General features: G+C 48.0%; 1 protein-coding gene and 1 pseudogene across 5 annotated transcripts in view; one reads left to right on the forward strand and one right to left on the reverse strand.

Annotated features, from left to right (window-relative positions):
• Positions 1 to 24,908, reverse strand: part of RASSF8 (ras association domain-containing protein 8) — a 122,109-nt gene that overhangs the window by 74,260 nt on the left and 22,941 nt on the right. For 4 of the 5 annotated variants that reach the window (XM_084586170.1, XM_084586171.1, XM_084586167.1 and 1 more), the window contains 2 exons: positions 21,362 to 21,684; positions 13,362 to 13,609 (listed from right to left, as the gene is read on the reverse strand). In XM_084586170.1, the coding sequence (XP_084442296.1) occupies positions 13,362 to 13,609; positions 21,362 to 21,660 (547 nt within the window). In that variant the 5' untranslated portion in view covers positions 21,661 to 21,684. Of the gene's footprint in view, positions 1 to 13,361; positions 13,610 to 21,361; positions 21,732 to 24,908 lie in introns of all 5 variants that reach the window. The other variant, XM_084586169.1, reaches the window with a different exon arrangement.
• LOC146171995 (uncharacterized) lies at positions 14,990 to 16,619 on the forward strand (annotated as a pseudogene).

Raw genomic sequence — 24,908 nt, forward strand, 5'->3', positions numbered from 1 at the left:
CAGCGGGCAGCAGTTTCTCAGCCTCGGTCCACAGGTCTTCCGGGCCGTTGTCATTCATCTCCAGGTCGTCTTGATGCACAGGCGCTTTGACAAGCCCTGCTTTCCGCCAGCAGTTGCTGATGGTAGACGCCTTCAAATTCCACCAAGATCCCGTGAACATTTCCGCTGCCTGGCGAATGTTAACTATAGTTGGCTGCTTCAGGCGCAGACTGATAATCAGCCGCTGTACAAGGCGCTTGCGAAATTCTGCCTTCACACTCTTTATAATGCCTTGATCTAGCGGTTGCAGCAAAGATGTGTTGTTTGGCGGCAGAAATTCTAGGCGAACGTGTGTCAGGCGAACATTCACGATGTGCGCAGAGCAGTTGTCGACAACCAAAAGAATTTTTCTGTCATCCTTCCTCATTTGATCATCGAGTTTGATAAGCCACTCGGAGAACAATTCTCTGGTCATCCAGGCACGTTTGTTCGCACGGTAGTCGTACGGTGTCGACATGACATTCTTCATGCAGCGAGGCATTGCATACTTGCCGATGACGAGCGGTTTAATCTTCTTCGTGCCTGTTGCATTGCAGCAGAGCAGAACTGTTAGGCGAAGATGAGACTTTTTTCCTCCTTTGCACTGCTGTCCTTTGAAGTGCATTGTCCGATCTGGCAGCTGGTAAAAACACGCGGTTTCGTCCGTGTTGAAAATGTCGTCTTCACAGTACGACTCGGCCCCCTCACGAAAACAATCATTTCGCCAGGAATCCGCGGTTTCTTTGCCAGCTGCCTTTTCCTCACCTGACACCACCTGCCAAGTTATTCCGTTCCTTTGACGGAAACGGAAAAGCCAGCCCGCACTTGCTTCAAACCCAGTTATTTCAAGTGCATCGGCAAACTCATGTGCCTTTTCTTGCAGCATTGGACCAGACACGGGAACGTTTTGCAGTCTGGCGTCTTTAAACCACGTGAGGACAGCCTGGTCTACATCCTGAAGGTTTCCTAGACGCAGCCGTTTCCTCGTAGGAGCAAGTTGAGATTCCCGGTGAAGTTTTGTAACCTTGTCACGATCCTTCAAAATGGTCGCGACGGTAGATGGGGCAATGCCACGCTGCCTGCAGAGGTCGATTTGTTTTTTCCTCCGTCGATTTCTCGCAAAATGTCCACTTTTTCCTGCAGTGAAAACTGCTTTCACTTCTTCTTGGCGCCGTCGTTGGCTGCATTCATCATCGGACTTTTCGCAGTAAGGCCACCAGCAACAAAAAACACCTGTTCGCGCGTACGTGAACACGAACGTCCGACCAACGAACATCACACAACACAAAGAGAAAAAGCCAGGCGACTAGGCGACTAGGCCAAGGACTAGGCCACTAGGCCTGCTAAGCCATTGGATATTAAACCACAGCTTTGCGGTGGCGCTAGGAGTTGGCGCTAAATATGGCGATGATGATAGCTACTGCCCATGGGACGTACACACAGAAACGGCGATTTCTGTTTCATGCCAGAGTTGCGGCGCTGTTAATTTTAGCCGAATTCGTTATACTGATGTTCCTTGATAATAGCGGAAAAAGTAAATATGTTCGTTAATCTGAAATATGTGTTATGTTTAAATTCGTAGTACTGAAATATTTTTACATTGAAAATATTGAAAATCAGTTGGGGATTTTAAAAATATTCGTTAATTTGAAAAATTCGTTAATCTGGTATTCGTAGTAATGGGATTTGACTGTAGTCACAAGGACGGAGAAATAAAGAGCGTTAAGCAACAGGTGAAAAACACAAAAGGTAAAAATTGGATAAATTCGATGGAAAAGAAACAGAGTATGGAATTATACTGAAAATGGAAAAGAGAGATCAGGAAGGAAGCTTTCTTTGATAACTCAAACGGCAGTGCCCTACTTTTTGAAGTTAGATCAGGGTGCCTTAGAACACGCAGCTACAAAAAAAGAATTTAACAATGAAGACGCATGTGCTGTATGTGGTAACTCCAGCGAAACAATTGACCATATTATACTCGAATAGAATGGTATCCACCCGTAAGTCGATGCAGGCACAGTCACTCTTCCTGAAGCTCTGGGGTTTAGAGATACCAGAGGCCGGGTGAATAAACCGGCAGTGGACGCTAGCAAAAAACGAATGGAAGATTGGTGGTTTAAAAGCAGAGAAGTGACATAACGTTAGTAATGTAGAAACAAAAATTTAATAAATAGAATGATGGTATAGTTAATCAATCTAAAACAATAATTAAGACATAGGGAGAAAAATGAGCATGATAGCTACTCCTACCACCCCGTTTCGAAGGGGACGCTCCTATATTCCATCCATTCATCCATGGGGCAGCTGTCGTAGCCGGAGCATACGATGGGAATATCTGACTTTTTTTGATCGAGTCAAGCAAGTACTCCAAACAAATTTGGTATTAAAAAATACTAGCGACGAAATGACAATTTTGTGCAAAATTTAAACTGTGAGGATTTCGCGGTTTAGCTGGGAGAAGCATTCTACATCGCGCCTCTAATTGTGCAACACGCTGTATATTTCAATATTAATATCTTTAGGCACGCTTTGGCTCCCTGGTTGTAAGGCCGCAGTGAAAAGCGACTCGCGCGTGGAGTCGAACCCCCCACACTCCGAGGCCAAGGAGCGAGCGCTGTTGTTTTTTTTTCTTCTTTTCTCCCCTCTTCTTGGGCGCTGACTGCACCCCGCAGGGCAGGCGAGAGTCTTGGTTTGTTTCGTCCCTTCACCCCAAGGTGTCGCCAGGAAGCGAACAGCAGACGCACCCTTATCAGCCAGGAACAACAGCGGCACGCTTCTGCGAACCACTTTATGGCTGGCTCGCCCAGCGATCTCTCGCTGTGGCGCCAAGCATGGGTGCAGGGAGACGTCGCTAATGAAGCCTTTTGCACTGCCACAAGTGCTTACAAAATGTCCTGCAGAAGGCGACAATAGGCGCGACCCTCGGCCCTCCCAAGTAGCGACTCAGCCCAGCGGCCTCCTGCTGTGCCGCCAGACATCGGGTGCGAGCAACAGCGACTGTACACTGCTCTGGGACAGTGCCGCCCCCACCCCCCCTTTCTCGAACGGGATGGCTGGGTGGCCTAGTCTCCAGATCCCCCGCGGAGTTTCTTTCACAAAGGCGTCAGCTGTAAGGTCGCGTCACAAACACGCTGAGGAGGGGAGGGAAAGACAGGCGCCTTGTAAGAGGGTTTGGGGACCGGCGAGTGGAGAGAGTATGCGTTTTGAATGTTGTATTTTTATTTGGCGTAATTAAGGACCTGGATCCAAGATTATTCCCAACCCATTGGAATTGTGGCTTGTTTTTCAATTTGATTGGCTGTTTCATTTTCGGGGCGGATCACGGGGGACATGGCTCTTAAAGCTATTTTTCTTAATTTTTGACCAAATTTGATAAAACTAAGTAGTCTGATTCAGTTTCTTGTGCTGATTTCAAATATGTAATATTTTTCCAATTGGCCAATTAGTTCAAAAGGTAGATGAAATTAATTGTTCACAATTTGCAGAAACAATGAAAAAGTAACCACACTGAAAAAAATTCATATTGACACTTTGCTAGGTACTAGAAAGCATAATGTATACAATGTTAGGAGCACTTTCTTGATAAAACAAATATTAGCGATGTTATAGCATTTCAAAGTCCACCATTTAAATGGTGCCCTACTGTCTGACCTAGAGCAAAATTTAAAAATTTTTAAAACGTAAATTGCAAAATTTGCTCCTAACATTGTGTGCTTTGCACTTTTAGCTACATGCCACAACAAAAATTATGGTTCTACCTCCATTGAAGGCAGAGATATCGCTTCTGCAAATAAGCAAGAAGTCAAGAATCAATGTTTTCAGAAAACAAGAAAAAAGAGATTGGCTCTCTTTTAATCAAAAATTTAGAGAAAATATTTCAATATTTTGCATTTGTAAGTGACTAGAAGGCACCAGGGATGTAGTCAGAATGACTATGGCCCCCCAAATGGCGTTTTTTGAAAGCGTGCTGCATGTCCACAGTGGTCTTGCACTTGTTTGCAGATGCCACTGCTCGGCGGTGGTCTTTCTCTGCCATGTGCTTCATGCTCGGTGTCCCAGGGTTGAGGTGCAACTCTTTCAATATTGCTGCAGAGGAGTTTTGGCAACCAGCATTAAATCTCATAACAGCCTCAACCACAGCAGCTTGCACCGTGAACAGTGAGGCATGCTGTTCTTTTCATGCCAGTGACCATATCAGGGAGTGGAGACATTCATTGGTGTTTTGAGTGCTGCCCCGTTAGCACCGCTCAAGAAGCCTTTCATAAGACAGGCGCTCATAACAGGCGCTCATAAATGGGCAACAAGGCCTCACATGCCTGCAGAGGCAGATTGTAGCGGTGCTTAGGGGCTGTCTCACCCTTAGCTCTTGCTGCATTTTGCCAGCACCATGAGCTCGGTCCTGTGGTCCAACACCAAGTCATTTGATGTTATGTGGCTATAAGTGGCCATCACTGCCCTCTTCACTCCTTGCACAATCACCCTTGTGAGTATTCAGGGCCCAGCCATAGTAGCTTGTCAACTTTGCCACTAGGTCCGCAGTCAGTTTGCCTTTAATGCCAAGGCTCTCCAAACCAGGGCCCTTATGTATTGTGATGAGGTTTTGCAAGCTCGTGCCCATCCGTTTCTGTACATGGTTGATGCAGTCCTCTTTCTCAACTGAAATGTACCCATACACCCGAGCATCCTGCAGCGCAAGAAAAGCGCAGCTGTCACCATCTGAGAGTAGGGTGGTGTATCTCAGGTTGTGCCGTTGCAGTGATCTCTGGAAGAGGATGAGAGCCGCCTCAAATTCCATTTCACCAGCCTTCTTGGTGGTGTTTTTCTGGCATGCATGGGTCTCCTCCCAAGCCTTGTATGCCAGGTCACCTTCGCTTGGGGCACGCTCGCAACCAGCGCAAAAATTACTCAGGACCACGTAATCGAGAATCAGTCCTGTAAACAGCTCGATGACCGTGCCGACGCCGATATGGGACGAGTGGCCACGCGTCATCCAGGAACCGTCGTATGACACAGCAATGTTTCCAGGATTCGCAACCTGCAACCGAACTGATTGCGCGCACAGACGTTTGCTTCTCGGCAGCAAGAGCTGCCGCGGGCGCCAGCTTCTTCTTCACATACTTTTGCCAAGTTTTGTTGTGGAGGCCATGGTGCGAAATGTTCATGGTCGCAAAAACGTCATTGAGTGCCGTTTGTCGATTCCCGGTGGCTTGCATCGCACGCGCAGCAAGGACGTTCACAATGAACGGGTTGCACTTCTCTTTTCCGTTCACACGGGGCGAGCTCCACGCTGACACAACATCACCGCAGCACGCGCACTCGATAATAATCTTTATGGCGAGGCCATATTCACGTTCACCTTTCCCTACCGTGACGCTACCGCCGCACACTTTGCACTTCACAAGCGACATCAATGCGCTGAGTCCAAACTGACTACAACGAAGCCCGTCTCGATGTCCGATGGCGCGGCTGCAACATCGTCAGCGCAAGTGAAAAAAATCCATCTTTTGCTTGGTGGCCGGTGTTGACGAAAGAACTTGTAGCTTTTCTTGGGCTTCCATTTCTCTTTGCAACAACTTCGTACGCTGCAATATTTCGGTGTCGCGCCGAATGCGGCTGCTGTCCGGAATGCATTCACACGTCGGTGATCTGGTTAGGCCTAAGTCCACTTCGGTACTGTCCGCTGCTTCGGCATCACTTGCTGTTGGCGACGGACTATTCTCGACACCGGCCGAAGGAACTGAGCGCTTCCTAAAGTTGTAGGCCAATCGTTTCTTCTTTTTGCCAAACTTGTGACTCGTGGCAAACTTCAACGTTGCTTCCGACATCGTGCTACACTCGTCGCAACCCTACGACTGAACAAGGAGAGACGCGTCGCCTGCGGAGGAGCAGACGACGGGAACTTTGCGCGGCCAATCACAGCGCGCTCTTCAATCGTGTGTCCTAGCTCGACGAATAGACTTTTGGACTTTGGCGTTTGGACTTTTTTTTATGCTCAGATTTCGACATCACCAGTAAGCTGGCGGAGGCACTTGCGAAAAATGGGAAAAGAAAAGCCACTCTTTCCAACGAGACCAAGATGGCTGCGATCGCGCGTGCAGAAAACGACCCAAGGGCCTCGGAAAAAAACGTTTTTGCGTGGATTTCAGCTGACAGTGATGCTATAAATTGATTCTGTGGCCCAAATACTGTACCGCGAGATATAAATCCTGGCGAATTAAAGGAATAATAGCTACAGATTCTGAAAATGTCAGTTTCAAAAAATTGATTTTTTCGCGATTTTTTCGTTTCAAAGAGCTGTGTCCCCCCTTAAGGCGACCGCCCTCGAGTCTTTGTTGATGTTTGTCATCAAAAAGCGGTCCTTGGACCATGTTCGGCAGTCAAGAAAGAGGCTCCGTGCTTAGCACGTATCTACAGGCCCTAGGCCTTTAACCGAAACGCTCGATAGGAAAGTAAGGGCTTGTAGAGTGACTTCTCTGTGTGAGAGTCTATTTTCTTTTAAGGGGGGAGGAGGGAATCAAAACTAACTTTCTTATTACTTGACAGAATGAGCTGAAATTTGGCACACGTACTACAGATTGCAATAAAAAAAAAAAACAAATATAAAGTTTCATAAATATATCTTCATTAGTTTTTGTTTTATAGCAATTTATATGTTCGCTGCTCGTGGAAAGCCTGGCACAGTAACAAAACATGGTAGAGAGCCAAGAATACTTTGCATGCTTGCCCAAATGTCTAATCTACAGCAAGACAGTGTTAGATTTTTTTCTTCAAGCACTAATAATTTTTTATCAAACATTACATGCACACGACTGTGTGTCATTGCATAGAGCCATGTACTTATTGTGAAATAATAAGATAATGAAAAGATAAAGAAACATTTGAAGACTGTCTTTAAATACAGCACAATTTAAGGATCACAGCAAAACAATCTAGATCAAAATCGGTTCATCCATTGTAGTGCTATGCTTTCCACGAGCGAGGTGATCGACAAAAGAAACGAAATTGAGAAAACGGCCTGCAAAGTTTTGCAAGCACTGCACATTTATTAAACGGCACCAGGGCTGTAATATTTCACATCACTGCTGTCAGGCATCTTCTTACACCTTTGCCTCTTTGTTTGGTGAGCTTTTGAAGCTTTCTTTGAGCGTTCGTAGTCCTTTTCTTGAGCCCTCTGGACGGCAAGGGCACCAGGACTTGGCACACATTTCAGAGTACGCTCTTTGGTTCCCTGAATTGTACTTTATGACTGCCTCATTTACAGCTGTCTCGACTGCAAAAAGTGAGGCATGCTCGTCCTTTGACAATGTGGACCAAATAACAGAATGCAAACTCTCAGCTGCATTTCGTGTCCTTCCATCCTTGCAGCGCTCTAGCAAGCGGACGTCTGAAAGGCGCTGATACAAGGGCAGCATGGCTTGGGCAACTCTGCTCATAAGCTTATATTTATGAGCAGGCTGTGCTTCATTTTTCTCTTCTGCTGCTCTCTGCTCACACCAGCTGAGTGGACCAGGGGGGCACAGTTCATGGTGGGGGTCAGTAGATGCCAGTATGTGGCCATGACAGCTCTGTGAATCGCAGCAACATCATTGGTGTTCCTGCTGATGGCCAGGCCATGGTAGTTGGTGAGCTTTTTTATCAGCTGTTGCGTGAGCCCACCTCTGCCACCGAGTGGTTCTCCTTTCTTGGCCTTACTCACTATGGAGCGAAGGCCTGTGCCCATACTTTTTTTGACATGATTTATGCAGTCTTCTTTTGTGATTGGTATAAACCCATAGGGCTGTTCATCATGCAATGCCTGGAAAACACGGCTGTCTCCATCACAGAGAACTGCCGTATATCGCAGGTCGTTCTTGGCCAATGAACGGCCAAAAAGCTACAAAGCGGCCTCCACTTCCATTCTGCCAGAGCCAACTTCCGTGTTTTTTTGGCACCGAGGTTGCAGTTTCCACTGAAGGTGTGTTGGGTCACTCTCTGCTGGCCCTAAGCTGCACCCAAGGCAGAAGTTTGAAAGAACAATGCTGTCCAGCACAAGCCCTGTATAAAACTCTGTAATGCACCCTACCCCAATATGGGAGCTATGACAGCGCGTCAACCACGTGCCATCATAAACAACGGTCACATTTTTTGTGAAGCCAACCTCCATCTCTCTGTAAACATTTTTCACAGCAGCTGCGGCATCCCTAAAGACGCTGTCGGCAGCCTCCTCTGCAGAAGGCTTGAACAATTCCTTCAAGTGACCTTGGAAAGTCTTGTGGTGTAATCCACGATGGGACACATTCATGATGGCCCAGAAATCGTTCAGAGTTGTTTGCCCTTTCCCTATTGTTTTAACAGCTTGCACTGAACGAATGTTCACATCAAAAACCCGTGCACCTTCCGTTCTTTGAGATAACCACTGGGACTCGATTGGGCCACAAGCAGTGCATGACAGCACCATTTTCACTGCCAAACCGAGTCTTGTACTGCAGAGTACACTCACAGAACGCTGTTGACAACTTGGGAACAAAGTTTTAGCGAGCAAAGAGTTGACTGTTGAAACTTGCACAAGAATAAACTCACTGTCAGAAGAAGCCAAAAGTTGTTCCTCGCCTTGCTGTTTAATCAAGCTCAACTTCCGTTGAGTTGCAGACACTGCGCGAAGGGAGTCGCGAACGCCGCATGCCTGCGCTTCTGCCGTCATCGCAGACACGAAACGCGGCTCGTGGCGCGCCTGAATGGTGCGACGGTCGGGTGACGAATAATCCAGTGAATTTTCAGGCACCCCACTGTAGCTCGTCGACGGTTGGGGATCATCCGCAGGCTGGATGTCCAAGTCACGCGATGCGCCCGAGACAGAGAACACCGTCTCTGCTGGCGATGGTGACCTTCGACCAGCGTCGCTTGCAACGATGCGATCTTGACTTGATTATCGCGGCCGCTCGTCGCGGTGCGAGAGCCTCCGCTGGTGCGTCATTCATCGTCTGGGTGATTGGCGTTGATGGCATAGGGCGATTACCAGTTTCGCTGCTGCTGCCGAACGGTGCAAGATAGCAGGCCACGCTATCCGCATGTTCAGTCGGGTGCTCCGCCGGCTCCGCGTCTCGTGCTGGCTGCCGTATTTTTCTCGCCGTAGGAGGCTTGCGCTTCCGTTTTCCGAAGGCGTGCTTTGTCAAAAATTTCTTCTCAAACGAGCGACGATCCATCTCTATCATGGGAGCTGCGAGAAATGAAGACGCCGGCGTGGTTCGTGAAGCAGACAGCAGTGTTCCGCTGCGGTTGCCAACTTGCCCACTGCCGCAGCAGCAGCCAATGGGAAGGCGCCTTTCAACACAGCAGCCAATCGGAGGCGCGCTTTCATCGAAGGGCCCGCGTGATCCACCCCCGGTAGACCCACGCTTTTTTAGGGCGCCTTTCAACACGGCAGCCAATCGGAGGCGCGCTTTCATCAAAGGGCCCGCGTGATCCACTCCCGGCAGACCCACGCTTCTTTTGTGTTTGTGCGATTGTTACAAGATGGCAACGACCGAAGAATTCACAAACGGCACGGCGAGACGCTGAGCTTTCGAACGATACCAAGATGGCGGCACTCGGTGGCGGGAAAGACGAGATATGGCGAACTTCGGTGATTTTGCGCAATTTAAAGCTGCTTTTTCGCCCTGTGCATTGACAAATTATTTTTTTCAGGCACTTTTAGTGCGTTTTCAGCTAAACCATTTTGATACAACGTAGATTAGGTGTTGTAGATACCGAAACGCGTGGTTTCCAAAAATCGATTTTTTACGCGATTTTCGCGATCTGATCCCCGCGTCCCCCCTTAAGTTACAGTTGTCTGTGTGACTCTTGTTGCTGTAATTTACAGTTTGCCAATGTACAGTCAAACCTCGTTATAACGAAGTCTCATTTTGCGCAGAAATTCGTTCGTTATATCCGATATTCGTGGTAAAAGTACACACAAATTCCTACAAAAAAAAGTTCTGTTTATAAACCCAAGTAAAGGCTACCCTAAAATGGAAAGCACAGAGCTGAAAAAAAAAAGCATTTTTTTTTTCTTTAAAGCGTGGTATGAACACGCGAAACCTTACCTTTCATTTTGCACTGCCAAGCAAAAATGAGCACACAAATCGGGATTTAGGCCACGCAGAACTGATTTATTTAAAAAACGACGTAATCTTCATTTGGCGGCACTTTACACTATTCGATAGAATAAATTTCTCAACGAAATCGACACTGTGCAGCGCTTTCCCAATGTCAGCTGATTTGGCCACAGGTAGGTTCTCAAGGTACCTTCTCAATTTCCTCGCCATATCGGCGGCCTCGGTGCTGCTGAGAGCTCGCTCTTCGCCTTCTTCTTCACTCTCATCGCTGCTCGTAGCATCATCTTCAGCTGATCGACAATTTCTTGGTCGGTCAATTCGGGCACCACAGCCAAGTTGTCATCGGCAGCAATAAAGTCCTCGAACGTAACATTCGGAACCGCCAGTTGACGCCATGTCGTCTCGTCGAAATTGTCCGCTTCACCTTCAGAATCGTGGACGTTGTTGGGCTCAGTCTCGCTAGTGGATGAGGCTAGGCCAGCATCAACAAAGCAATTTCTTATTGTCGACTGTGCCACTTCGTTCCATGCACCGTACAGCATGTCCAGCGCAGTTTTGAGGTTTATGGCCGTTGATATGCCCCTGTCTATGTCAAATACGAGCTGCATAACCAATCGCTTTCGGTAGCAGCATTTTAGTGAGCGAATGATGCCCCTGTCTAATGGCTGCAGCACTGAGGTCGAGTTTGGCGGCAAAAAAACTAGGCGGACCGCTTCAAGTGGTACAGACACCTTATGGGCAGAGCAGTTGTCCAATATAAGGAGCCCTTTCCTGCGCTGCTCTACCATGTCTTTGTCGAAGGCCTTCAGCCATGCTTCAAAGAGTGACGACGTCATCCACGCCTTTTTGTTCGAGCGATAGTCTGCTTGGACATTCCGGGCGTTGCGCAGGCACCTGGGGCGAGCAGATTTAACAATAACAGTTAGCCGCCTTTTATCTGACCCATTCATGTTGACACAAACAACAACGGTGACGCGGTCTTTGCTTTTCTTGCCTCCTCAGCACAGTTCGTTCTTCGCAACAAGTGACCTTTCCGGGAGAAGCTTAAAAAAAAGCGCAGTCTCGTCCACGTTGTAGACATCGTGCATCTCGTAGCCATCCAGTTGCATGCGGAAGCTTCCTGCCCACTTCTCGCAGTTCTCTACATCGACGGCTGCTTCTTCGCCCGACAAGGTGTGGCAAACAATCTGGTGGCGGTCTTTAAATCGCTGCAGCCAGCCACTGCTTGCATAGAAGTCATCGTGGCCTAAGACGCAAGCGAGACTTCTTGCCTTCATTTGAAGCACGGCACCAGACACAGGCAGGATGTGCGCTCTAACGTCCTTGAACCACGCGAACAAGGCATCTTCAACATCCTGGTGGTGACAATACCTGACGCGCTTCCTGTCGTTCTTCACGGCGCCTGCAGAGTGCACGTTTTCTATCTTCTGCCTTGCGCTCAGTATGGTTGACAGAGTGCTAGGCGCAACGCCGAAGTCTGCGGCAATCTCTTTCTTCTTGCGCCCGCTGTCAACCGCCCTGAATATTTTTATCTTTGTTTCAAGAGAAACTGCTTTGCGTTTCGGCGCCGCCATGCTGCAAGACGACGGCACGACCTCGAGGAAAGTGAGCACACGCGCGGGTCGGCAAAAAGTAGGGGCAGGGGCACGCGGGCGGTGGTTCGATCACATGCAGGTCACATGCCAGGCAGCCGTTGATGCTAGATTCACTCGCGGTCCCTAGATGGCGGGGCGTGCGAAAGCACGGGTGATTCACATTTTTAGGTGGAGGCGATGCGGGCGGTGGTTCGATCACGTGCAGGTCACATGCTAGGCAGCCGTTGATGCTAGATTCATTTGCGGTCCCTAGATGGCGTAGCGTGCGAAAGCGCGGGTGATTCAAACACATTTTAGGTGGAGGCGATTGATAAAATCGAAATTTAGCGTTTTGGAAAATTTTTTTTTTTTGCTTCTTTGCGGATTTTGAGTCGTGTGAATACGAAATATGCTTCGTTATAACCGATTTAGTGTCAAATTTTCAGTTTTTCATTTCGTTATACAGATAGAACTCCCATAGAAATAAAGCACAGCCAACCAAACTTTGCTTTTACTTCGTTATATCCGATAATTCGCTGTATCCGTGTTCGTTATAACGAGGTTCGACTGTATACTATTTTTCTTCTGTAAATATAATTCTCCTCCTAACCATCATCTGATCATCGTCTACTGCTTCTTCACTGCCGAATGACCACATTTGGAGAGGCTTCAGCCCCTCCGAAGATTGGCAACGAACGAGCATAAAATTACTCTGGTGATGGACGAAATGTCTCTCAAGCAAACCACCAGCTACGAAAAGAAGCAGTCAGATGCTGTTCATGGCTTTGTCGACCTGGGAAGTGCAAAGGCAGGCTTTGGACTACAAGATCTCACTGTACTGGCAACTCATCTGTTACACTTTGTATTCGTAGGATTGCCTACCCCCTACAGGTATATTTTCATATACCCATTTTAGCAGTTCCTCAGCTAAACTAAGACAAAAATGTGTCTCAAGTTCCATTTGTAAATGCAAATGTTTCTTTAGGCTCCCAGTTGAGTACTACCTCACAAATGAAGTGACAGGAGTGCAGCTTCAGCTCCTTGCCTTATAGGGACAGAACACTGGCCAAAACATGTCATGAGATTATGATGGAGATGAAAAGATCTTGTCTCATATAATACAGATCGAACACTACAATATCAAAGAGGCTTTACAATTTTAATTTGCCATAAAAAGTCACCTCAAGTACCTCAATTATCTTATGCAATAAAGGTATGTTGATGAAAGTCGAGCATTTATTTTTTTTTTTTTGTACTCTCGATAATTCAGACGTTCGGTTAATTGGAGCATATTTTACGATTCCTAGAAGTCCAAATTAACAAGATTTTACTTCAGTGCAACACGGCTGTGTTGCACTGAAGCACATCTCCACCTCTGCAGGGGCGCTATCGGCAAGCTGTACCATACGAGTGGGTTTCTGCGCCGGGAACCCTAGGGTTGCGGCACAAAACCATATCAAGAACAAGCATTGCTTTGTGGGGACAATTCGTGGCCGTCGCTTCATTAGTTTTTGGCGAAATTGGGATCGAGCATTCCAGCAGACCACTGAAAACCTTCAAATTCACAGGGCTATGTGCAGGCGGCCACTTGAAATTGTGTGGTTAAATTTACATTAGAAATGACGGGACCGCATAAATTTTTCGAACTATCAAGGTTTTACTGTCTGGGGGGTTGCATCCGATTGTTCCAACTGACCGGCATCCTTGTGGGCCAGCTCCTCGTGAAGACCCTGCTCCCTCTGCAGGGTGACCACCTGTAGATCTTCCTCCCTGTCAGGCGGCTGTTGACGTGCCTTGCTGGGCGAATCCCCCAGCATGTCACCACCCCTGCTGGCCAGGCGGGTGACGGCCTCGTCGTAGGGTGGGGGCCTCCGGGGACGGGGCCCTCCTTCCAGCAGGCGTGGCGGCAGCACCTCTGCTTGGCCAAGCTGCTGGGTGCGAAGCCTGCGAGGACCCCTTCGTAAGACAAAATCAAAAAACTGCGCCACTACTTCAGACAAACAGAGGAAGAGAATAACGGACAAGCGCTGTGACAACAGACAAGCGCTTGTCCGTCATTCTCTTCCTCTGTTTGACTGAAGTAACAGCACTGTTTTTATTGCGAAAGCAATACTACTCACACTTTCAAGCCTTCGCGTGACCCGGCCGCAGTTACGTCTTACCCACGTGACGCTGTGACTTCACACCCCACATGACACACGGCCTGGCAGGAGCTGTCAACTTGGGTCTCTCGTTTCACATGGGACGGTAATGTCAGAATCAGCCTGCTAGGACCCTGGAATTCACGTTACCCCTATAGGCCACTAAGGCACATTCATACGGCTTGGTTAAAGCAGGGCTTCATATGTGGGCTGAGGATGAAGAAAAAGAGAACGCTCGGTCACCCGCAGCTAACGCTTTCGCTCAATATTTGGCTCAGCAGCGTTGAACCCTTGTAATTTTTTTTATTTTCAATGCACCAACTAGCTCAGATTTCCGTTCTTCCTTCATAAGACCTGTTGGCCAGTCTTGTACAACACAGGAAAAAAGCAACACACTACTGCACTCAATTACAAACCCAGTTCAACAAGCATAGACTGCACACAAATTTACTCCAACAACCATCAACTAGAGTGGCTTATGTGCGAGTTCCCAATTACGAATAATAATTACTTTTACAATTGTCGCTGACACCACTTGAAAACACGAGCAGCAACATCAGACACTGCACACGTGGTACACATGCCAGTCCCATACCGCCCTGTAACACGGACACTTGTAAGGCCTTGAGAATTAAGCTTCCTTGCTCAAAAAGACAAGTCTCGAGACCTTTGCAAAAAAAGCCCGTGCCAGGAAAGGCAGTAGTAGCGGCCTTCAAGCTGCGTAAAGAAGCAACATGAGCACCAGCGAGCAAACTCAAAAAACAGAAACCTTGATGCAAGTATTTTGAATACTATATATTTAGGCATCAGGGGTTAATTTTACATTACAATCAACTTTAAAAATCTGGAGCACTCAGCTCCCAAGACGTGATGATCCAACTTCACGAACTGGTCGTCAAGCTGGCAACGAGGCATGTGCCGTGCAGGATACTCGCCCTTGACCTGAAGGAAGCGTTTGATAACGTGTCCCACGCGAGCATATTGCAGAATCTGAACGAGACCAGGTGTGAACAAAAGACATTCGGCTGCATAAAAGATTTTCTGTTAAACGAACGGCGACCATCAGGATAGGGGAGGAGAAGTCAGACCCTGTCGAGCTCGGTGCACCCCACAAGGATCGGTCTTGTCGTCCCTGCTCTTCAATCTGGCCCTCCTGCCCGATCTACTGAAGCAAATTGAAGGCATGGACCACACAATCTACGCCGATGATATTACAGTGTTGACGGCCCGAGCCAGGTCTGATGCCTGGATGGAGGAAGCCTTGCAGAGGGCAGCAACGGCCGTGCACGAATACACAAAGTCGTGCGGACTGAGCTGTGCTCCCCAAACATCAGAGCTGCTTATGATCCTACCGGGAAAATCCAAGATAGAGCTACCGCCAAACGTGATCATCACCATTGACGGAACGGCCATCAAGCCAACACAGCAGATTAGGATCCTCGGCCTGAGCGACAGAAAGGCACACGCAGCCGTCACAAAGATCATGACTACAACCAAACAGATGCTTAGTATGATTCGGAAGGTATCTAACAGAAACCGAGGCTTCAAAGAGGACGATGCCATGCGCCTGAAACGCGCGTTCGTCATGTTGCGGGTTACCTACTCCGCGATGGAAAAATACAGCGCAGAGAAGGACGAGGACATATTGAAGACACATAGGACACACGAGCGCTGCTACGGTATTGAACCTACTCCGCCTCGTATCTCCAGCTGACGAAGGCGAATAGGGACACCCTAAACACAATGCTTCGTAAGGCAACGAAGCAAGCACTGGGCAACCCCATATACTCGTCCACGCAAAGACTGCTAGACATGGGCGCCCACAACACTGTAGAGGAGCTCATTGAAGCCCACCTCTCTAATCAGAGAATCCGGCTCAGTCACACGAAACACGGACGAGCCATCCTACGCAAGATAGGATGGCAGATCGAGCCAGCACCCATCAAGGTGGCCCTTCCAAAAGACTGGAAGACGACCATTCAGACCAAACCGCTTCCCTGGAACATTACGCCGGGGAAAAGACGACGAAAGGCACACCGCGCGGGCCAAAGACATAGCCTGGAAGCTGGAAGAGAACCCCAGAGTCCTCTACACGGACGCCTCACTCCTAAAACACAGTGACCGTGCAGCGGTGGTGGTTATGTCAAAAGACAGGCTGATTGTCAGCACGTCCATAAAAACAACAGACCCCGTAGTTTCCCGAGAAGCGGCCGTGGCCCTTGCACTCGCACAGCCGAGCGTGGACATCGTAGTCACAGACTCAAAGAAAGCCTACAGAAGCTTCTGCAGGGGGGGTAATGTCCTCCGCGGCCCCAGCCATTCTATCAAAGTGCAAGCCTCCGAGAAGAGCCATAGAGCTCGTGTGGGTTCCGGCTCACTTGCAGGTAACTGGCAACACCATTGCCAACTACCATGCCCGAGAATTGTCAATCCGGGGCGAGCACGAGCCGGAAGAGCTACCGCATCCGGTTACTAGCTTTTGAGAGATTACCCGGATGTACCGAGAGGAAACGTGCAGAATACCAGAACCGCACCCCAAACTCACCAGGCAACAGACGATCCTGCGTCGAGCACAGGCAGGATCGCTTGACAATCCCATACTCCTGCGGAACACGATATGCTCTGTCCTTTTTTGCAAATAAGAGAAGGGCACCCTGCCGCACATTTTGGCAGAATGCACAGAACTCAAGACCCCCCTCCTCCCCTTCCCGCCAATACCCCCAATTCCCAACCCCAGCCATGCCCTATTGATTCAGCTCGCACTGACGGACAGGAGCCAGGAGCTGCCGGGAACATATGGGTCCTGCAACTAGGGAACCACCCCGTCTGGTGCCTGCTTGCACCCCCGATTTATTTCGGGCCCAATAAATGTTGATTCATCATCATCATCGCTGCGGTAAACTCCAGCTCCTGTATCATTTCTTCAGCTTTTTTCTGGCTTTCAACCAAATCTAACAACATCCTGTCACAGCGGACGCGGCCACTCGACGCCGACGTTGCCGTGCTCGGTAGGCCTACTTCGACCGCGGTGACATCTTCGCTCGCCGCAGGCTCCTGCATATCCTCGCAGCTTTCGGGTGACACCGGACACTTTCGGAAGTTGTCATCGTGCGCACTCTATTTCTTTTTGCCAAATTTGTAGCGCGAGCGAAATTTTGTAAGAGGCATGGTCTCTCATCGATCACGCCTTCCAATAAAATGGCATCCCGGAACAGAGGGCTGGGCTGCCGCTGACGGGCCAAGCAGAAGACGCCTGCCGGAATTCGCCAATCGGATGGCCCGACTGCGGTCACGTGCACTCGGCAGCAAATCAGACCTCATGTTTTTTTTTTATTGTTTGTGGTGGTTTCTCTCAGTGGCCATTGAGGGCAGCTCAGCAGCAGCGGCGGGAAATTGAAGCCGAGAGTGCACTCTTTCAAATGAACCCAACATGGCCAAGATTGGTACTCTAGAACAACGGTTCTGCGCAATGAAAAATATGCCTTTTTTTTTTTTTTGTCTGCTACTGCGCAAATACTGCCCGTGCCATAAATAAACTCAATATTATGCTGAAAGCACTGAGTTTTGGAAGAAGAAAATTGCTGAACTTGATTAATAGCCACAGATTCCAAAACCACCATTATCAGAAAATAGAGTTTCCGCATTTTGATGGAGGCAAAACAGAGAGGCATTTGTGCGCTGTATTATGTCAGTTAATGATCTCCAGATGGTTGAAATTACTCCGTAGCCCTCCCCTGCCCAGCTCCTCTTTCTCTCTTGCCACTTTCACTCCCACCTTTCTCCCTTCCCTTAGGTGTCCACTGAGAGAAGTGTGACCCCTTTCCCTCCCTGTGAATCAATTACATACAGTGTTCTGCAACTTTATCGAGCACTGTTTTCAAAAATTCTGCCGCCTCAACAGGAGGCTTATTTACGGTGAAACCACGCTTAAAACTTGCTTGTTGTTGACCCTTTTGATGCGTATTAAGCTGGGCAATGGTGCTTACTTGGTTTGGCTGCACATGAAGGAAAACCCGATCTCTCTAGCAGTTTGAGGCGGCGAGAGACGCCAGCACAGACTTTTCGGCGAAGATAACTGCTAGCGCCATCTGTCTTCAACCCGAACGGCGCGTTCAAAGCTAGCAGCACGCATTGCTCACCTCAGTGGTTGTAGCGCTTTCCTCCAGCGAAGACAGATGGCGCCGGCAGTTATCTTCACCGAAAAGTCAGTGCTGGCGTCTTTCGCCGCCTCAAACTTTACGTAGAGAGATCTGGTTTTTCATCATGTGCAGCCAAACCAAGTAAGCACCATTGCCCAACTTAATACGCATCCAAAGGGTCAACAACAAGCAAGTTTTGTGCGCGGTTTCACTGTAAATAAGCCTCCGGTTAAGGCGGTAGAATTTTTCAAAATGGTGCCCGATAAAGTTGCAAAACACTGTTTAAGCTCGATGTGGCTGAGTGCCACACTTGGCACACATTGGAGCTTCCCTCGTGACCTCGACTATGTGGGACCACTGCTTCCCAGCGTCAGCCTTCACCGTTGTTCACTTAACACCATAGGCCGCTTGTTTCACTCATGCCCATCTGTGTTTTCACACACAGCTTGTGCCACTGGGGTTTGAAAAAATTACAAGGGTTCAACGCTGCTGAACCAAATATTGAGCGAAAGCATTAGCTGCGGGTGACCGAGCGTTCTTCTCTTTTTCGTCTTCCTCAGCCCACATATAAAGCCCCGCTTTAACCAAGCCGTATGAATGTGCCTTAGTGGCCTATAGGGGTAACGTGAACGCCAGGGTCCTAACAGGCTGATTGTGACATTACCGTCCCATGTGAAACGAAAGACCCAAGTTGGCAGCTCCTGCCAGCCCGTGTGTCACGTGGGGTGTGACGTCACAGCGTCACGTGGGTAAGACGTAACTGCGGCCGGGTCACGCGAAGGCTTGAAAGTGCGAGTAGTATTGTTTTCGCAATAAAACAAGAAACATGTTCTCTGAAGCGGTGCCCACCAGGTTCCTTGCTAGGCCTGGCATGGTTGTATGCCAGCAGCTGTTGGTGAGCGAGGACAAGTAGCGATCGCACGCACTTATTCCACAGCAAGTGGAATAAGTGCTCACTTTCAGCCACCTGATGATGTTACAGGTACTTGTGCAGCTGAGTCCAAGCTCAAATGGGGGCTTCCAAAGTGGTCTTCGTTTTGCTCCCAGCCTGATAAAAAAAATCACAGCCAATGAGGCAAAAATCATGCAGCACAGACCATTGCGCAGCCTGATGTATTGTTGACAGCATTTTTCTCCATCCAACTGCCCCATTGTGCTCAAGACCGAAATCTGTGCCTCAACTTGCCGAGAAACTTAGCTAAAACTTCAAGTTGGACTAGTTAGTAATTTCTTGTTGGAATCATTTTGTTAGCGGCAAAAACACGGACATAATGTATGTGGGGGCCCAGAAAAAAGAAAGAAATTAATGAAGCCTATCAAATTGACAAGGCAGGCGACATGTGTTAGCGCCCCTTCCCTTGCGTTGGCAGAAAAAGAAATTACTTATCTTCGTAATCGCATGCCACAACGGAGAGAGGGTGGGGTGGGGGGTGAGACTATGTGTGACTGACGAGGCACCTGCATGCGCTCATTGTCATATATAATTCATGTATTTGTACAGTTCGGAGATTCCTGTGGATATTGCAAATCACTTCAATAGTTTCTTTCACTCTGTCTTTGCCTCGAGTGATCAAGATTTGGAACTGCAGGTATCTGGATCTGATATATCAGGTGACTTTATAAGCTATGAAGGCGTACTAAACATGCTGCTAAACTTAAAAACGAAATCGGCAGTGGGGCCTGATGATATCCCTAATGAGTTTCTGCGCCGTTATTCCGAACCATTAGCCCACATTTTAACTCGCCTCTTCGAACTTTCATTGGAGGATTCTGTTGTCCCTGATGACTGGCGCTTAGCTCGCGTTGTTCCAATTTTTAAGAAAGGTGATCGTTTGAACGTTAACAATTACCGTCCCATATCGCTAACTTCAGGTACCTGCAAGCTTATGGAGCATGTTATATCTAAATATCTTATGTCATTTCTGGAAAAAAATAACATCCTGTCTCCCTTTCAACATGGTTTAAGAAGAGGCTTATCTACGGTTACTCAGCTCGTCACTACAGTGCATGAATTCGCTTCATCGATTGACAATGCTGGACAGGTTGACGTCATTTTTTTAGATTTCAGCAAGGCGTTTGATCGCGTCATGCACAATAAGCTCATCTTTAAACTTCAACATCTTGGTCTTCCAACAGCACTTGTCAGGTGGATTAAAACCTATCTTTCCAACAGAAAACAGTTCGTTGATGTTAAAAAATCTCATTCAGGTATTTTACCCGTTACCTCTGGTGTGCCTCAGGGCAGCGTACTTGGGCCTCTTTTATTCCTTATTTATATCAATGATTTGGTTAACTCCGTAAATACGTCCGAAGTCAGTATTAGACTATTCGCAGATGACTGCATTCTGTTTAAGAAAATTAGCAGCACTACCGACCAAAAATGCTTGCAGTCAAATCTTAATAATGTCCTAGAGTGGTGCACCCTTTGGTCCATGAAAATAAATAGCGACAAATCGGTTCTTCTTCAGGTTACTAACAAGAAAGCGCCATACAGTTTTAATTACGCAATAAACAATCTTCCACTGCTACAGGTGAGCGAATACAAATATCTTGGAGTCACCATTACAAATCGCCTTTCATGGTCCAGCCACATTAATAGCATTTGCTCGTCTGCTTCAAGGAACCTCGGCCTTCTAAGACACAAATTAAAACACGCTCCCTCTGAACTTAAACAACTTGCCTTCAACACACTAATTCGTCCGAAACTTGAGTATGCTTCCGTCGTATGGGATCCGCACTTAAAAAAGGATATAAGGAAACTTGAAATGATCCAAAGAAAAGCAGTCCGTTTCATTTTTAACGCTTACCATAGCTCTATCTCGCCATCCGTTCTGATGTCTACGAAGAACATATCCACTCTAGAAAGAAGGAGAGCACTTGCAAGGCTTAAATTTCTGTACTCATTTTACTCTAGTCAATTTAATATTAATGCTGCTCCCTATATATCCCCCCGTTCTACACGACAGACACGCAATAGCCACAACCATAACCTTACCACGTACTTTGCACGCACAAATACGTTCAAAAACTCATTTTTTCCCCGAACAATCACAACATGGAACTCACTGCCAGCAAATGTCTTTTCGGCTCAGGATGCCGCTGCTTTTGAAAAGAGTGTCTTATTGTATGTGTAAACTTAACAATATCATTGCCCTCTGTTTGGTTTTCTTCCTTTATTGTTGCCGGAACGCTGGATTTGCGTAGTGTTTGATTTTATTTTTGCTTTTTGAATGTTGCCCCCCTGCTTGGTCTCTATGACTGCAGTATGTGTAAATAAAATAAACACTAGTTGCAGTCTAGCGGGTGTCCCTTGTGTATCGTGTTCTTTGTGTCCGTGTTTTTACCGCTAACAAAATGGTTGCCGAGAAAAGCACAAGCTAGCCTCCAGATCATGTGTTCAGCCCCTAACTGCTCACAGTGAAGATCCCAGGGGAGCAGCCGGGTGGTGGTCCATCCCCTTGGTGGTGGGGCCACATCGCCGCAGCAGGAAGTGGACGTCCGAGGCACAGCGTCCCCATCGGGCGAGCAGCCGCAGAGGTCGGTCCGAGGGCGCCAGAGCCCGCTCCGCCCGCCGACTCCGCTCCACCAGGGCAAAGCGGCCAGTCTGCGCGGTGGCCTGTGCCAGGGCGTACACCACATCCTGGCAAGTGGTGGCCTCGGTGACACCACACACCACCCGCTGGGGGCCACCTTCCAGCCACACCCGAAGCTCCATGGGCAGGACAGCATGCGCACCCACCTGACGGTGAGAGACAAGGCCTCCTCAGGAAACACCAAGGTTGACGACTGGGCAAATTGGTAACAGTTGATTTTAAACCAGCCAAAAGACGACACACAGGAAAGAAGAGCACAAGACAAGGCTGGACTTCGGAGGATGATCCTTCTCTTTGTATGCCTGATTTCAGTAACACGGGTGTAGTTTATAGCAATAGTAAACAATTCTGTTGAGAGTGGATTGAGGCGTTTTACATTGCTAAGGCTGAGGACAAGTGTGTGGCTAACGCATCGGTTAGCCTTCATTGTAAGGAACTCGATCTGTTAGAAAAATCGTTAGTTAGGCCTTGACTGAATTTTCTTCTTTTCCTTTTCCTGCCTTCTCACCGGTTGGGCTGTGCGCGCACATTTCAGAACGAGTCTTCGTTGTCTTCTTTCCTTCAATAAATATTCAGTTGTTAGTCCAGCCTTGTCTTGTGCTCTTCTTTCCTGTGCCGCGTCGTTTGGCTGGTTTAAAATGATCAAAGAACATCAATGCACAAAATCGCCACCAATAAAGTGCTGTGCACAGCAATGAACATATCCAACTTTGAGAGCTTTCGCAGCTGAGACATGCGGAAAATTGGCTATTTTTGCATGTTGCTGGCATTAAGCAGAGCCCAACTGCATGTTGACCACCACACCACAGCTTTTTATCAGACACAGCAAAATGACAACACGAATGGCAGTGCTCAATGTTGTGCACATATGTGAGATCGCCCGAGAATAAGGACTGCACCACTCCTTTGCCTGAACAAAGCTTCTTTGCACAGCAGGAGACACAGCGCTGGTCTGTCACCATCTCAATGGAACACCCAGAAGGTCTCTTAACCTTTTACTGCATAGCTCGTCACTTTCGTGTAACTATACCAACGTGCCTATCTCTGTTCTCTCTGTCTTCAATCTTAAAGGAGACATGACCGCTAACACTTGAGCATAAATTGATTATTGAATTTCACTCCTCACATGTTAAATTATAAATCCTCGAAATTTGAGCTCGTTCGGTGCAGTAGATAGTTTTAAAACGAATTTTTATTATTAATTTCAGAATCAGCTTTCTGGTCTGGCAACCATTGGCCGCTGACGATACGAGCATGTCTGCTATTCGCGGTGTCGGCTGCACTCTTGCATGCACGCCGTATACGTGGTCACTGAGTTTTTTTCTTTCTTCAGCAAAAATATTTTATTCACATACAGTCGTGCCCCGTTAATATGACCCCCGTTAATATGGCCGACCCGAATTATGGACAGTTTTTCTGGGGACGAAACCTTTTCAATGTATTTATGCCTCGTTAATATGGAAACTCGCTGTCTGGACAATGGACAGGGGAAGAATGCACACGGCCCACTTGGGCCCATGTATTTTTGTCTCGTTAATATGGACAGTGCTTGAAAAAAAGCAGAGTAGTCCGAACGCAAGTTAAAGAAGGGCGCGCCGCCCGCGAACCTACGCGACAGCCGATACAGCGGGATGCCTGAACGAGTCCTGTGGGGTTGGAAAGAACCAAAGCCGGCGTGTCGCCGTTTTAAGGAAGGGGGAAAATGGGGGGGGGGGGGGGGAGCGCAAGAGCGGAGAGGAGCGTACACAGCAAACCGAGGGCCAGCGTAAGAAAGACCCCGAAAGGGGGAACCAGGAGGCTTCTGGGTGCAGCGGAAGTGCCGCCGCAGTCGGGAAAACAGCAACACGTGGTTGCAATAAATTCTGCTGAACGTGAACAGAGAGGCCGGTAAAAGCGTAAAAACGAAATGACAGGAAGAAAGACAAGTGCCTACAGTGGCGGTGGGAACTGAAGTTTTCTTTCCCAAAGCGCAATGTGTGTTCCATGAAGCCGTTAACGTTTTTCGGTGAGAGTTAAGACATGCTCACAAAGTACAGCGACAAAAGAGGCGACGTACGAACACGCAACCCGGACCGGGCGTCCCGTCCTGGACGCGCTTCCCTCTCATGCTCCTGGTTTTCGTCCTTGTTGCGCTGTCGAACTGCCAAACTTTGCACACTAGGCGGTCCGTATGTCGGCTCCGCTTTGAGTCAACGATGCGGCCTTGACAAGGTCTGAGCTCTTCATAGTCGGCTAGCCGTCGCTCTAAACTGTACTTCAGATTGCAGTGTTTGTTTTATGGGAACACATAAAAACGGCGCCAAGAAGATGGGATGTTCGATAGCCCTCTGCATAGCAGCTTGCCAGCTTGACTCCTTCGCTTTCTTACAGAAACAGTACAAGGCAAAAAAAGAAAGAATCAGAAGAACGGAAAGGCAGAAAGGTTAACTAGGCAAAAAAGTGCACAGCATCAGGAGCCTGTAGCCCTGAACTTGAGTCTGGCTTTTGGCATGGCGGGAGTTAAACGCAAAAGAACAGAGCTGAACGTAGGCGCGAAGAAATCTGAATACAAGCGGCAAAAGCCATCTCAGTCAATCCAAGCTGCGAGGGACTAGTATCGACAGCTCAGCTGTTTCCTCGCCTCAGGAGAATCTCAAGCAGCTACTTAGCGGCTACTTAGCTCAGTGAAGAGCACATTTTGGACGTGGCGGTGAGTAGAGAATCAGACGCTAATTCATCGCCCAGTGGGGAGTTCGTGCTCGAAAGTTCGACCAACACAAAGCCCAACATCACGGGTGTCATGGTAAGCGAGTCGCTTCAGGCTGCACTACAATTTTTCGAAGACAACAATGACAAGAATAATGCACTCAAATGTGCCGGTTTCTGTGAAATTTTGAGTCCAGTGCACACCGTTATGTACAAAAGCAGTCGTTAATTACAATTCTCTTTTCTCAATAAAATCCTTTTTGTTTTTATTCATGACTCGTTATTATAGATGACTCGCTTTATGGGCAGTTTTGGTCGGGAACCAAAGTGTCCATATTAACGAGGCACGACTGTATTCTCTTCTCTTTGAGAAGCCTTCACTATAGCGACCTTAGAAATCCTCGGACTTATATTGGGCTTCGTCTAGAGATTGCCGAGGAGGCTGAAATCGATAGCTCATGCTGTATAATTTAGGCATACAATCAGAAGCAGATTATTCTTACGTAATGAGAGTTCATTTGTCTTAGCAGCAAGCACTCCTGCATATAAAAAGGCACTTGTCCAATGTTTCCTTCCGCCGTGTACATACGCCGCGAAAGTGGGGCGGGGTTAGCGTTATGTTCGTGATTGTTGAGCTATTGCCATCGCTGTGTCAGTCCAAAAACTAAGAGTAAATCTCCAACAA

The sequence above is a fragment of the Amblyomma maculatum genome, unplaced genomic scaffold (genome assembly GCF_055883805.1).
Source record: "Amblyomma maculatum isolate TAMU_Amacu unplaced genomic scaffold, ASM5588380v1 scaffold_15, whole genome shotgun sequence".
Classification (NCBI taxonomy): Eukaryota; Metazoa; Arthropoda; class Arachnida; order Ixodida; family Ixodidae; genus Amblyomma; species Amblyomma maculatum.